Genomic DNA, 15,167 nt, shown 5'->3' with positions numbered 1-15,167 from the left:
CAGGTTTCTCTCAACTGTAGCAAAAGAAACAAGTCCTCAGTTCTTTGGCAATCTTAAAGAATCTCAGCTGCTCAGAAAGACTTCTCTTTTTTTTTTTTTTAATATTTTTTTAAACTTTTTTAATTTATTTATGATAGGCACACAGTGAGAGAGAGAGAGAGGCAGAGACACAGGCAGAGGGAGAAGCAGGCTCCATGCACCGGGAGCCCGACGTGGGATTCGATCCCGGGTCTTCAGGACCACGCCCTGGGCCAAAGGCAGGCGCCAAACCGCTGCGCCACCCAGGGATCCCAGAAAGACTTCTCAATGAAAGGATTTTGACAACGATCTGGTCCTAGAAAGGACTGCTCTGTTTTTTGTTTGTTTGTTTTTGTGGTCTTTCTGGATCAAAAATTGTAGATACTTTTGAACTTAGCTACTTAAAGAATGGATACTATCCAAGTTGGAAAGGCTGCACAGTGGAAAGGAACAAAAAAGGGATGATGTTTGAATTAAGAAAGATCTAGGTTCAAATCCTGCTTGAGAAAGTCACTTATCCTCTCTGAATCTGTAAAAGGGGCAATAATGAAGCCTTATTTATAGGACTAAGGTACAGATTGAATTAGATTCTCCATGTAAAGTCCTCAGCATAGTGCTTGGGCCCATAGGTGGGCTGGCTATCTATCTATCTATCTATCTATCTATCTATCTATCTATCTATCTATCATCTAATTATATAAATCCTTGGCATATTTGAAGGAAAAATTGTTTTATTTCAAGTTCCAGTAGAATCCTTATGATGCTTAGAAAATTATGCAAGTATTTAGCCAAGAATTGAAGCAAAACAGCAATAGTAGTGTAGACTTTCTCAGAGCTTACTGGGTTCAGAACGTGTGACAGTTTAAATGAAATGTATTTAAAATGATAGAATTCATTTGCAGGAGTCACAGCTTTTCTTTCATGGAGTAGCAGCCTTTTACATCTTTTTTCAAAAAAGATACTGTAATTAAACAGAACATTTAATTTCTAATAATGCCACCAGACAGAAAGCATAAGTCCACCAAACTGCCATGTGCAGAGTCCCATAGTTTTTTGAAGCACAGCTTGTCTAAAGGACTCAGTAGCTCCACCCCAATTTACACAGGTGACTCCAACTGTGCCCTGCCACCTCCATCAGTTGGCTTTGCATACCCATCTGCGTGTTTTTGTTTTGTTCCCTGTTAGGAAATTGAAGAGGGAAGGGAAGAGTAAGAAAAAAGATTTACAAGTCAGGAAAGAAGCAATTAGGATGATGATTGTAGTTTAGGTCTGCTTTGCCTTGAAGAGGCCTTGGACATCCCAAGCTTCAAACCCATCTCTGCTTTGACCTTAACCTTTTAGGTCTAGTTTTACACTCTTCCTGCCACCCAGTCCATTCTGTCTATCATAGTATGGACAGTATGATTTTTCTGGAGTGCAAATTACTAAGCTGCTCCCTTACTTAAAAAGCCTTCACCTTTGGAAGTGAGACCTGTGGAGTTTTTCCCTTGTAAAAATCTATACGCATGCAAACACTGGCATAGATTCCAGGTTAAGAACCTCTAGACCATGAGATACAGTCTGAACCCTGTTATTAAGGTATATATGAGATCTTGCCTCCTACGTACATTGCCAACATTAGCACCCATTACTGCCATTGTTATACCTTGTCTTGTAATCACATTGAATTACAGAGTACTTAAGAGTGTGGCCTCTGTCTGGGCTCAGATTCTGGCTCTATCACTTAATCTTCTAGGAGTGTGTTATTTAGCCTGTGCTTCGGATTGCTCATCTCTAAAATGGGAATAATAGTAGTATCTATCTCATAAGAGTTTTTGAGAATTAAATGAATTAATACATAAAAAGCCCTTATAGTCATACCGGGCACATAATACACATTGAATATGAATTGACTTTTTTTTTTTTAAAAGAATTACCTATTTTTATTAGCTATACAGTTTTATGCATTTGAACATATTATTCTATCTTGGATGCCCTTCCACTTTCCAATCCCAGCTCCCTTTCATTGATTCTGATTTATCTTTCAAGATGCATTCTAGCTCACTGCCCTAGTGAAAATTTCCAGTTTTCTGATAATGCACTCTTACACATCACTCTATGAATTGGTGTTGCTAGGTACTGAATTTGGAATTTACACTCATACACCCATTTGTATAGATGCTCCATTAGGTTAACAGCTATTTCCTTCTTGTTTACTAGTCCTTGACTTTCACAACTGTACCTGGCATATGGTAGGCTCCCACTAAGCACTTGTCTAATGAGTGAATGAATAAATGAATGAATGGATGAATGGATGGATGGATGGATGGATGGATGAATGCATACCTTCTCTTTCAGGGGGAGAAAGGCTCACGTGTTTTGAACATAGGTTTGTGAGTCTTCCAATACCAATTGCTAGCTTGATGCTCGGCATGTGCACAAAACTGCTTTCTGAATTGATCTGAAATGCATTTAACTTTGATTAAATGAAATATGTTTAACTTTGATAAAATGATAATTATCTTTTGAGGATTTTTTTGACTTAAAAAAACAATGATCAATAGTATGTACTTATTAAAGTTTCACATTAAAGCTTTCCTCAAAATATGCTCAGAAGTTTGGGGACCAAACAAGAAGAAAATTTCCAAAGCCAGAGAATTCTCTAAGATCTTTCCTCTCATGAAACTTCCAGCAACAGCCCCTGTTCAGCCATCCCTTGCGTGCATCCTGTCTCATCACACGATACATACAAGAACAACATGGACACAACTTCTCTCTGTCTTGGCTGATAAACATTCATCAAAGAACACAAACTTCTCAGTAGGTAGAAAACAGAAAAAAGGAATGAAAAACAAAGAGAAAGAGTAGTTTGGTTCAGTAACTTTCTTTTTTTAAGCACATGAGGCCAAATCACCGAATACTGAAACCAAAGATGAAATGAAGCCCCGCAGCTAACCAGAATTCTGTTCCTTCAAAGCTTATGCCTTTATAGAAATTCTGCTCTATCGAGGTCAACATCTAATGGGCAAGAGATATAGTTAGACAGCACAAATTAACTCCTTAAGTATCATTGCAACTCCACATCAGTCTTTGGGAGTCCATACGTTAAGGAGCTCTTAAAAAACAAAAACAAAAACAGAAACTCAATATAACTCAACAGTCCTGATAGTTTATAATGCATAATACAGTTGGTTCACCTGCGTCCTTTTGATTCTCTATTTGAAAGAGAGAGCACAACAAGGAGAGAAGAGAGAGAGAAACAAGAACACATATGCAGGATTAATGAGCAAATGGACCAAAATGCCCCCCACTTATGTGTGATACATGATATTGGAAGGAAAAGGTTGCCCTTGGGTTCCCACCGCCCCGAAGTGTGGGGGCCAGCAAAAAAAGGCTCCTTCACAGAGGTGGAAAATGCTGCACAAATAGAAAATTAGTAAAATTAAGTTTAATGTGAAATCAAGCTATGAAACATACACGAACTCTCCAAGTGACAATTAAGTCATATGTTCTAGCCAGAGCTTATAGGACAAGGACAAGTCAAAATCTCCAGAGAGAACAAGGAAAAGCTTCCCAGCTTGAAAGAGAACAGACAGGAGGCATATAAGATCTAGTTTTTATAGAGAATGGACCACCTTGTGTGATCATACACCCAAAATAATTTGACATCTTAAACATGGAAAAGAAGGCATGATTTTGCCCCCACTGTCCTTTATCTGACACCTAACGCATTGCTCCCGGCCTAGCGGCTACCTTTTGATTGTGTACCAGTGACAAGCACTTTACAAATTGGGGTTACACACAAGCAAAGTAAAAATGCATTCAGGTCACAGACAGAGAAGAACTGAAAAACTTACGGACAAATCTGAGTTTATCACAAACAAATGGCTTAATTGTCTAACCTGTTTTAGGCTGATAAAAAGTGACTGGACTTCTCACACTGGGTTTCACAGACAGAATCAACAGACAAGCCAATGCTAAAAAACTTGAAGCAAGGAGAGTGAGTTGGTTTGGATCTGGATTTTCTTGAAATAATGAAAACAGAAAGAGTGAAGACAGCATGGCGAGGAGGTGGTAGGTACTCACGAATGGTTAAATCCATCACTTGGGAGGCCAAGCAGAAGACAGGATGCTCATACATTTCTCTCTTTTTCCCTATAAAAGAGGATTTGGGCATGCAAGAGGCTTAGGTCAGAGGTAAAGAGGTTAAAGGTCATAGGTTAGAGGAATACGTTACATTAGCTCAAAGGAAAATAGCCACAGAGTATTTTGGGATAAACACAGGATAAAAGAAAAAGGAGTTTCAAAATTGGAGATCTACTGGATTAACCATTCAGCATGCCGTGAGTCACGAGAGAGATTGTGACCATGATTTTACACGTCTCTTTAGAATTGTTTGCAAGAGTACAATGACCAAAAACATCATGAGTAGAGGGAAACAGAATTTCATTGATTTAAGGCTCCAAGATACTAAGGATTTCAGACTTTAGTATCTAAGGCTCTTGAGGTATTTCTTCATAAACATAGTCTCCAGCAATATCACTACAACTTCTTTCCAAAATTCTCAGGGGACTAAGCTGTTAGTGCTCACAGAGGGGCTCAAATGTGAAAATGTAAGATTTCTTTTCTGAGCATAGGATCGGAACCTTGTAAAAGAAAGTTGTTTGGTAGTAATATCTTCAAAGCTGCACTGTCTCAGCCTACGGTGGACTATGTTCATGAAAGAAAACCTGATACATGCAGCCAGAGGATGTTGGGTTGTCTGAATTAACAATCCCAGCATGCTTTGAAATTGGTGTCACAGCCACTTTTGCAGAGGTAACGTCAAAAAGTGGCTGAGCCAATCACGGACAAGGAAGGAGAGAAGCGGAAGAGAGCAGGTAGTGTGGAATGAGGTACTTCTCTGAAAAGAGAGTTGGAAAAAAAAAGATTGGTTTCTTCAAAGAATCCCCAGACCTAAAAGTCACAGTGCAAAAGATAATTAACACAACCAAGAAGAATTGAGGCACAAAAGGAAATTACAGATCAGCTGATCTACTTTGGAAATGAATGCATTTTTACTTACAGATCTTAAAGTTTGTTTTTGGATATATTTATCTGAAAGAAGAGAGCAGATCTTACCAAAAGACTAGTAATAGCTAGACCAAGGCCTACGAGGCAGCAGCCATGGCAACCGAACGTTTCTTGATCCCATCCCATCTCTGGCCTTGCCTAGAATTATTAGGTAGGTACCTGGTTGACTTTACCAAATACAACCAATCATTATGTCCTGGGAAGGTAAATGCTAGAACAATTATTTGCTAACAGCCCTTTAATGATCTTCTTGTTCCTCTATTTTTGTCACTCATTACCAAGTCAAGAGTTGATAAACATCCTTTTAGTGCCCAATTCTTAAGTGTTTCTCCCTGGGTGCATAGCAATGAATTCATTACCACTGGTACACAATTTGCATTGTCAGACAGACAAAATTGAGAGAGGGAGGACATGTAATGTACAGAACACTGCGATTTGACATGATCTTAACCTAATTCTCTAAGGAAACAAGGACTTCGGCAGGGTAAGTGATAGGGTTTTGGTGGTTGGTTAAGCCTTTTTTTATTCCCCCCAGTCAAGTCCTGAAGGCAGACAATGGGCATTTGCTGGTTTTAGTCAGGTGTTTCACATGTGAGAGAACATCAGATTCCAGAATGCGGACACATTGAGTTTTGCACACAGAACTTCCACATTTATACACTTACACCACTGGTCAAGTTGGGTGTGGTTTTCAAATCACCCTATAGCAGCCAACAGGGTAACAATGAAAAGTGATTAATACCTTTGCAAATGAATAGGTCCCAAAGAACCATATCTTCTCAAGTAGAGTTTACTCAAAGTGCCTTTTGGGTGATTACTTGGTCATCAGTGCCTGCTTCCCTAAAACTTGAGAGGGCAGTGGTAACAACCATCCTAGGTCTGGAGCAACAAGAATGAATGAGATCTAAAGCAAACCAGGAGCCATCAGAGATAGCTGGACACTAACCTGCCATCGAGGTTGAAATGTTACCAAAAGACAAGATACTTTCAAGGGGCAAGAAAGAGTTAAGCAAAATCTTGATGTTGTTTCATTCCATGCTTGTTCTACCTCCAAAGCTATCAACAGTGGACAACAAAGTGCTTTGTTTTCCTCTATTTAGAGAAGGTAACAATCCTACAGAACTCTTTCATAGGAAAACATTAGTCACAGAGCAAACTTAATGCCAACACAGACTCTCAGAAGGACCTTAGTTATCTGATAACATCCTATATTCAGTATTCTTCCCCTACAAAGACTGTTCCCTGGAGCCCCTGTTCTTAATTCATTTATTTGGCCACAGCCAAGGAAGCTTTCACATTTCAAGTGCTTTCAAGTTTCAATTTAACATACTCAGATGGACCACTGTTTTCTGGTGCCCATTAGAAAAGACAGACTCTTCCCCAGGGAGCCATACCAAAATTTAAATAAAAAACTGGGGGCAGAAGGGAGCCTTACCTTCGATTTTAGCATATTCTGATAGCCGGGAATAGTTGACTAAAGCAGCCTGCTCTAGACATTTCCGGATGACTGTTTTTACCTCCTCTTGTGGTACGGGGGTCACAATATCTTTCATCAAAACCTTAAGGTGGAAAAAAAAAAGATTATTATTGATGGTTCAAACAAATGTGTTACTCATTTTATTTCTTAAAGAGCTTGAGTTTAAAATGAGTTGTGAATGCCTCCTTTTTGACTTAGTATTGATTGAGAGCCATCGTTAAAAAGAAAACACAGAACTGTAAAGCACAGTTAGGATGGCAAAGCCCATCTATGAATCGAGGAAGGGCCAGGAACATATCTTCAATATATGCTAACTATTTGGGAGTCTGGAGATAAAATATCTAGAATTTTGGCAGTTTCCTCACATTTATTCTGGTATTTGATGAATGGTAAACGAAGCCTTGAAAAATGACAAACTAGGTCATTCAACCACAATATTTCTTTACGATCATATTCATGTCTGTATATATGTAATCTGCCTTTTACTTTCATTCTTACCCTTTCCAAGAGTGATAAAGTAGCTTTTAAAGCACCTTCAGGTCGACCAAATGGAAAGCAATACCTAAAAAAGAGAAAATTCTTCAGGTTGCCCAAATATATTACATTTTAGCATGAAATATGCTGCAATTTGATTCCTATAGCAACTCTTTCTGAGGAACAGAAAATGCTTCTTATTTTGTCACGTTGTGTTATGTTAATCTGAATTCACACCATATATGTGTGTATATAATGTATATATGTGTATGTGTGAATAATGACTAAAGAGAGACTCTGCAAATGTCTGCAGCAGAAAAGAATATTTAGAGTGATGACATAAGGCTCTGTTTAGATTTCTATTGTGAAGGAAAACCATTTGTTAGCTCACATGTGACCTTCTATATGATTTTAGGGACCAGCAATAAAAAAAAATATTAGTTGAAACAGGGTGAAATCCAAACACACTCAAGTCTCCAAAGGACCACTACAGGAAACGAAAGACTGTATTTCGAGCAAATTCATGCTTTTGCTAAGTATCCTTCCTTGACTGTGGTTTTTAATTGTTATTGGCAATATCTCTTGTATATGGTGTGCAATCAATAAAAATTTGTCTAGGAGGATTTTGAAGGTACAGATGGAACTATGTTGTGGACTCCTAAGAGTTCCGTTGACTATTTCAGGCTGTCACGGACCCTTCGAGACACTGTTCTCATGGTACAAAGAGACCAGCAGAAGCTACCTAAACTCAGACTATGACCTATGCAGGTGTTGGGCTGGGTGGTCTGGTGCAAGTCCTTCCCTCTCTCAGCCTTGGCTTACTTTTTATTTAATGAGAGTTATAATAACTACCTTGCTAAGTTGTTCTGGGCACAAAAAAATGAGTTAATGCCTAACTAGCCTCTGGTCCTATATCTTGACCCATAGGAAATGTTTAATAAAAATGAATTATTTATTACATTATTGTAAATGTTCTTACTATTTTTGAATTACTATCTCAGGACCTTTAATTCAGAACCACCAGTGCTGCATTACAAATGCCTGATTTGCTGCAAGGGAGCAGTGGGCTATGTGCTCAAGGATGAAGCCTTGGACTTGCTTGCTGTCTTGCATGTGTATGGGGAAGAGTCAGTCTGCCAAGGCTGATCTAAGCTTCTTTCTTTCCCTTCATAGACAGCTAATCCTTTCCTGAAGTAAGGGAGAAAGTGGGGATTCTCGTGTGGGTACCATTGCCTTCCTTCTCTGTCCATGTGATCTGATTCCTAGGATTTTTCACTGATTTAGGGACCTTGAAGAAACTTCACCTTCAACTTTGTAATAGATTTTTTTTTTAAGATTTTATTTATTTGAGAGAGAGAAAGACAGAGTGAGTGAGAGAGAGCACAAGCAAGGGGAGGGGTAGAGGGAGAAGCAGGCTCCACACAGAGCAGGGAGCCCGATGCCAGACTTGATCCCAGGACCCTGAGATCAGGATCTGAGCCAAAGGCAGATGCTTCACTGACTGAGCCACCCAGGCACCCTGTAATAGATTTTAAAATAAAAGACTGATGGGACACTTGGGTGGCTCAGTCGGTGAAGCATCTGCCTTTGGCTCAGATCCTGATCTTAGGGTCCTGGGATTGAGTCTGGCATTGTGCTCCCTGCTCCATGTGGAGCCTGCTTCACCTTTTCCTTTGGCAGCTCTCCTTGCTCATGCTCTCTCTCTGTCAAATAAATAAATAAAATCTTAAAAAAAAAAAAAAAAAAAGAATAGACTGCTGACCAGGGTCAGCTTGCACAAGAAGGGCTCTGTCCTTTCAGTGGAAATAAAATGCACTTAAGATTGCAAAGTCTCCTGGCTGCTGTGGAACCCTGTCCTACTGGTTTCCATTTCCATTTAGTTATTTCTTAATCTCCAGTGTGTCTCTAATAGGTTCACAGTTTTAGAAAATCAAGCTCTTTATTTGCTGCTTCTCAGTGTCACCATCCTAATAAACCTCTCAGCCCCAGATCCTTACCTAAAATGTGTAATCTGATTTTCCAGCAGAACTCGGAGTCTCTCTTTGATTTCTTCAAAACGTTCCTTCTCTTCAACAGTCACAGTTCCAATTCCATCAGGCCTAAAAGAAGACATGTCATGAAGTGACGGGAACCTCATATGCTGACACCATCAAATCAAATCTCTAGCAGGAGGAAACTGTCCATTTTAGAAGAACAACTACCATGATCAATGTGACCTTAGGAGAAGTCCTGCTTTTCAGTGCTGACTACTAAGGGGGGATGGGGTATGTTGGGGGTTACTGTTTGGCTCATTTATTGTGAAATGGTAAAAATGTACAAACTGGTGGCTATAAGGCCCAGTTTCTAGACCTTCTGTTTGGCTCACAATTTAAGATTTTGAACTATTTACTAGCATTTTCAAAGTTAGGAGAGTTTTATAACACAATTCTTTTAAAAATTTGGAACAACTGGCATTAATTGGTGAGTGCCAAGTAACAGCTTCTTCCTCTGGTGGGGCAGGCACTCACCTGTCCACATCTCTAATTTGCGGTACCTATCTCTCTTGTAAGCACTTAGGTTTGGAGCTCCTGAATAATGCACACAAACTTCTATGAAAACCAGGTGCCTTGTAAATGTCTGTCTTTCTCAGTGCTAAATGTTCTTACGTGACTCAATTTCCAGCTTACAATTATAGATGTTCTTATTAACTTAAGCATTTGTGTATTAACTGAGGAAACAAATTACAAAACATTGTTAAAGGAGAAGACATTGATGCAAGAAATTAAAGAAAACACAAATCAGTGGAAAGATACCCTGTATTCATGGATTGGAAGAATTAATATCTTTAAAATGTCCAGACTACCACAAGTTACCTAGAGATTCAATGTTATCCCCATCAAATTTTCAATGGCAATTTTTACAGAAATAGAAAAGAAAAAACAAACCTAAAATTTATATGGAACCACCGAAGACCCAAATAGTCAAAGTAATCCTGAGAAAGAATGAAGTTGGACGCATCACAATTACTGATTTTAAACTTCATTACAAAGCTATAGTAATCAAAGTTATATGGTACTGGCATGAAAACAGACACAGAGGCAAAGAGAACAGAACTGACAGCCCAGAAATAAACCCTTGCATATATGGTCAACTAATTTTTTTGACAGGGGAGCCAAAGATACACAAAGGGGAAGAATAGCCTCTTCAATAAATGGTGTTGGGGAAAACTGGATATTCACATGCAAAAGAATGAAATTGGACTCTTATTTAAAAATGAGCTCAAAATGGATTAAAGATAAGCCCTGAAACTGTAAAAATCCTAGAAGAAAATACAGGGGAAAAGCTCTTTGACATTGGCTTTGGCAATGACTTTTTTTTTTGATATAACACTAAAAGTACAAGCAACAAAAGCAAAAAGAGACACATGGGACTACATCAAACTAAAAAGCTTCTGCACAGCAAAATGAAAAGGCAACCTATAGAATGGGAGAATATGTTTGCAAACCATCTATCTAAAAATAGATAACAGAAAAATAGAAGTCATAAAACTCCATAGCCAAACCATTAAAAAATGGGCAGAGGATTTGAATAAACATTTTTCTGAAGAAGACCTATAGATGGCCAAAAGAGATGTAAAAACATCACTAAGCATCAGGAAAATACAAATCAAAACCACTATGAGATACCACCTCACACCTGTCAGAATGGCTAGTATCAAAAAGGCAACAAACATTGGTGAGGATGTGGAGAGAAGGGAAACCTTTGCGCACTGTTGGTGGGAATGCAAACTGGTGCAGGCACTGTGGAGAATAGTATGAAGGCTCCTCAGTCAAAAATAGAACTATCACATGATCTAGTAATTCCACATCTGAGTATATAGGAAGGAAGGAAAGGAAATCACTGTTTTGAAGATATATCTGCACCCCTATGTTCATTGCAACATTATTTACAACAGCCAAGATGTGGAAACAACCTAAGTGTCCATTGACAGAGGAATGGATAAACAAAATGAATGTGAGTATATATATATATATATATATATATATATATATATATGGATATATATGGATATACGTATATATGTACACACACACATATATACATATATATGTATGTTTATATACATATACAAGGATCCATATATATGTGTGTGTATATATATATATACAAACACACAAACATATATATACACATATATATACATATATATATATGGAACTTGAGGGCATTATGCTAAGTGAAATAAGTCAGACAGAGAAAGACAAATAGTCTATGTTCTCACTTACAGGTCGAATCTAAAAAAGTTGTTGCCATAAGAATAGAGGGTAGAATGGTAGTTTCCAAGCCTGAGGGGTGGGGGAAATAGGGAGTTTCTGACTAAAGGGTACAAACTCTCAGCTATAAGATGAGTAATGCACAGCGTGGTGACTACAATGAACATTACTGTATTTATATACTTCAAAGTTGTTAAGAGAGCAGATTTTAAATGTTATCACCCACACAAAAAAAATGGTAATTTTGTGAGGAGAGGTAGGTGTTAATTAACCTTGTCATAATAATCATTTCACAGTATATATGTGTATCAAATCATCACATGGTATACCTTAAACTGATACATAGTATATGTTAATGCCTCAATAAAGCTGGGAAAAAAAGAGAACAAACCACATATGATGCTTTCAATGCTAATAAACTGTTGATTATTTTAATAAAAAGAAGGACCTTAGCAAAAGCAAATGAATTTCAGTTTAATCACAGTATTCTCATATTTCTAAATCATCATTAGGTTCACACGCATTTTTCCTATTTGCTTTGGACCATTCAAGTTGAAAATACAAAGGGAAGCTGCATATTTATAGCCCAAATTTATCTGTGCCAAATTAGACGTAGGATAATCTGACCCATTCAAAGACTTCAGCTTCCCAGATCCTGTAGTGACTTGTTTTGACTACTGGCTGAGCCAGTTTGCAGATTGGTGTGTCACCATGAAACTTCTATTGGAACATTCTTCAGTTTGCAAATGCAAGTCATCTTGAGACCAAACAAATGGTCTTATTTATAGGCCTTCTCAAGGATCCAGCATAAGTTGGGAAAATCCTGTATACTAGACCAGTCTGACTGCACAAAAGACTTGGCAAATGATAGCAATGCACCTCCTGTTAGGGGTTAATTGGTCAGCTTCCCTTCTTTTTAGATACTAAAAATGCCCTACTTGGGGGGGGGAGGGAACAAGAAAACTTCCCCTCCCCCACATTATAAAAAATACCCCTAAGCAGTAAAATTCTATAAAATCCATTTCTTCACACTCCCCTGAACTCAAAGGAAGAAAGAAGACCAAGTGGTAAATATCAGGTAAGCTGTTAGAATCCACAAATATGCCTTTATTTTCATATTTTCTGGAAAAATCCTAAATGTTAATTCACAAAGTTTATTTAAAAACAGTTTTTTACCATGAAATGACAATGAATCTGTATTTAAGTCTCAGGATGAATTCATTGGCCTCCACAAAATACATGTGACCTTTTTTTGTGGTAAACTTCTCATGTTTTTATCATAATCTACAACTTTCTTTAGGTGTGGTTTCTAGATTTAGACTTTGTTTACACAAAACACAGCTCACTAATGCACTGAACACATTTATACAATTGGCACGTACTCGGTTTGGGAAAATGGAAGCCATTTTAAGCATTTTGCTTCTCATTGGAGAACTAGCCCAGAGAAAAATGCTATAAAATGTAATTTACAAATCAAGGGCGCTTGAGTGGCTCAGTTGAGTGACCGACTCTTGGTCTTAGCTTGGGTCATGGCCTCAGGGTCCTGGGATTGAGCCCCATGTCAGGCTCACGCTCAGCAGAGTCTGCTTCAGATTCTTCTCTTCCTCTGCCTTTCCCATTGCTTGCACACATGCACTCCTTCTCTTTGTCTCTCAAAATAAATAAATAAATAAACAATAAATATTTAATGAAAAATCTTTAAAAATAGATAATTTACAAATCAGAGGGGTTTACAGATGAGAGGAAAAATCATGGAAACCATTTCACATGGGCAGCCCAGAGACATGTGTGGCTATTACTAAGAGATAAACCTCCCTGATGAAAATTATCCATTCTTCACTCAACAAGCCTCCTAAGGCAATTATTAGATAATTAGAAGGTAACTTAAAAAAAAAAAGAAAGTAACTTTTAGATTTGTGTTTGAGATGATAAGAACCAATCATTTAGTGTGTACCTGGTCTTCTCAGTTAATCCCCTCTACAATGGGTATGATGACAAACATGGAATTTGGTTACATTTCTTTACCTTTTCTTCTGATGATTCACATTTGTAGTTACTTAAGATATGAGCCACTTCCATTTCCCTGACAATCTTTCCTTCAACTCCCTTCTGAACACTACTAATTTCACTATTCAAAAAATGTGAACGACTAAAAATTATTTTAATCTTTTCTTAAGTTTGCTTCTTAATCTCCTATGTCAGTGTGAATGGTTTTCTCTTAAAATAAATGAAACTAACTTTATGTCTGGAAGGTAAGCAGCACAGAATTCATCAACAGAAATAGGTGACCAGGGGCACCGGGGTACTCATGGTTGAGCCTCTGCCTTTGGCTCAGGGCGTGATCCCAGGATCCTGGCATCCTGGGATTGAGTCCCACATTGGGCTCCCTGTGGGGAGTCTGCTTCTCCTTCAGCCTATGTCTCTGCCTCTCTCTGTATCTCTCATGAATGAATAAATAAAATCTTAAAAAAATAGGTGATCAAAAAGTCATGATTTTGACATTGAATGCAAATTTGTTTGCAGCAGCCAAAATTGCTCTGAAATGATACAAGGCATAGAGAATGTTATTTTACAAACTGAGGAGGAGACATGCAGGAATTATACAATTTATCAAAGATCACAGGTTGTAACTGTATCAGTTGAAAGGTTAAAATATCCTTTTTTCTTTGGTTTAGTTTCAATTATTTTTGAGAATTCTGTCAAATATAAATTTCTTTTCTGTTGACCCCTATAATTTGTTAATGTTAATTATACAGGCTTAGATTCCTATGGAGCTACTAACTAAAAATCTTGGCTCAATATTTTGGGGAACACTGTTCTCAAAGAAGCAATAAAATTATTTTCCTGGAGAGATAGACCTCAACCCCAAGCATGCTTCAGAATTACCTGAAGGATGGGGCTGAGAATTTGTATTTTTAAAAAAGATTTATTTATTTATTTTAGAAAGAGAGAGAGCACAAGGGCCCAGGGGGAGGAGGGGCGGGGGGGGGGGAGAGGGAGAGAGAGAGAGAGAGAGAGAGAGAGAGAGAGAGAAGACAATCTAAGCAGACTCCTTGCCGATCGCAGAGCCCAACCCAGGGCCGGATACCACGACCATGACCATGAGGTCACAACTCAAGCCAAAATCAAGAGCCTGCTGTGCAACCGACTGAACCACCCAGGTGCCCTGAGAATTTGCATTTCTAACAAGTTCTCTGATGCTGCCGTTTCGGGGACCACACTTTGAGAACCTCTGCTTTAGAGCAAGAAAATATTTGGTGGGTGGCTCTTTTAGTTGCCAAAAGGGTATGTTTGATGAGAGAAGAGAGAAAAATGAGAGAAGAGGGATAAAGTTGGATTTTAAATTCTTAGCTAGTAAATCCCAGGCTGAGATGTGTCTTTATTTAGAACACATGTTTAGGAGCCCTGACCACCTCCCTATCCTCCTGTGTCCTGAATGGTGCATTTTCTGCCCTCTTGTTTTTTGGCTTTTTAGCATCCTCTGTCACTCCTTAACAAAACCCGAACGTCCTTTGGAGGAATGACTTTGGCTGCACTGTGGGTACTCAGGGGGAAGGGTAAATTTGGATCCTGTTTTCCTGCTTTTTATACTGACAGCCTTCCTATAAGCCACTTCCTGCCTTTTATGGCCACTGTGCATCTAAGCTGGACTATGACCTAAGCTTAGACAACTTGACACACTTTTCTGGAATCTTTATGTTGAGTAAATAATGCAAAGATAGAAGAAACTGGTAGAATTTGCTCTCTCTAGGAGCTGTGTCCTGACCAAACAGACTGTCTTCACAGGTCAGTAGTTCTTAATCTTTGGTGGTACTTTAGAACCATGTGAGAGCTTGAGAGGTCTCATCCTCAAGCTCTCAATTCAATTTGTTCTGCAGTGGGGCCTAGACATT

The 15,167-nt window shown here is 38.4% G+C and overlaps 1 protein-coding gene across 17 annotated transcripts in view; it reads right to left on the bottom strand.

Annotated features, from left to right (window-relative positions):
• CADPS (calcium dependent secretion activator) overlaps positions 1–15,167 on the bottom strand; it is a 465,131-nt gene that overhangs the window by 111,002 nt on the left and 338,962 nt on the right. For 7 of the 17 annotated variants that reach the window (XM_038565965.1, XM_038565963.1, XM_038565964.1 and 4 more), the window contains exons 14-18: positions 9,019–9,120; positions 7,046–7,109; positions 6,506–6,629; positions 4,084–4,152; positions 3,195–3,212 (exon numbers count right to left, since the gene is read on the bottom strand). In XM_038565965.1, coding sequence (XP_038421893.1) covers positions 3,195–3,212; positions 4,084–4,152; positions 6,506–6,629; positions 7,046–7,109; positions 9,019–9,120 — 377 coding nt within the window. The remainder of the gene's footprint in view (positions 1–3,194; positions 3,213–4,083; positions 4,153–6,505; positions 6,630–7,045; positions 7,110–9,018; positions 9,121–15,167) is intronic. The other 10 variants (XM_038565968.1, XM_038565967.1, XM_038565966.1 and 7 more) reach the window with 2 other exon arrangements.

Source organism: Canis lupus, chromosome 20 (assembly GCF_011100685.1).
Source record: "Canis lupus familiaris isolate Mischka breed German Shepherd chromosome 20, alternate assembly UU_Cfam_GSD_1.0, whole genome shotgun sequence".
NCBI lineage: Eukaryota > Metazoa > Chordata > Mammalia > Carnivora > Canidae > Canis > Canis lupus.
This window is presented reverse-complemented; position numbering and strand designations above follow the sequence as displayed.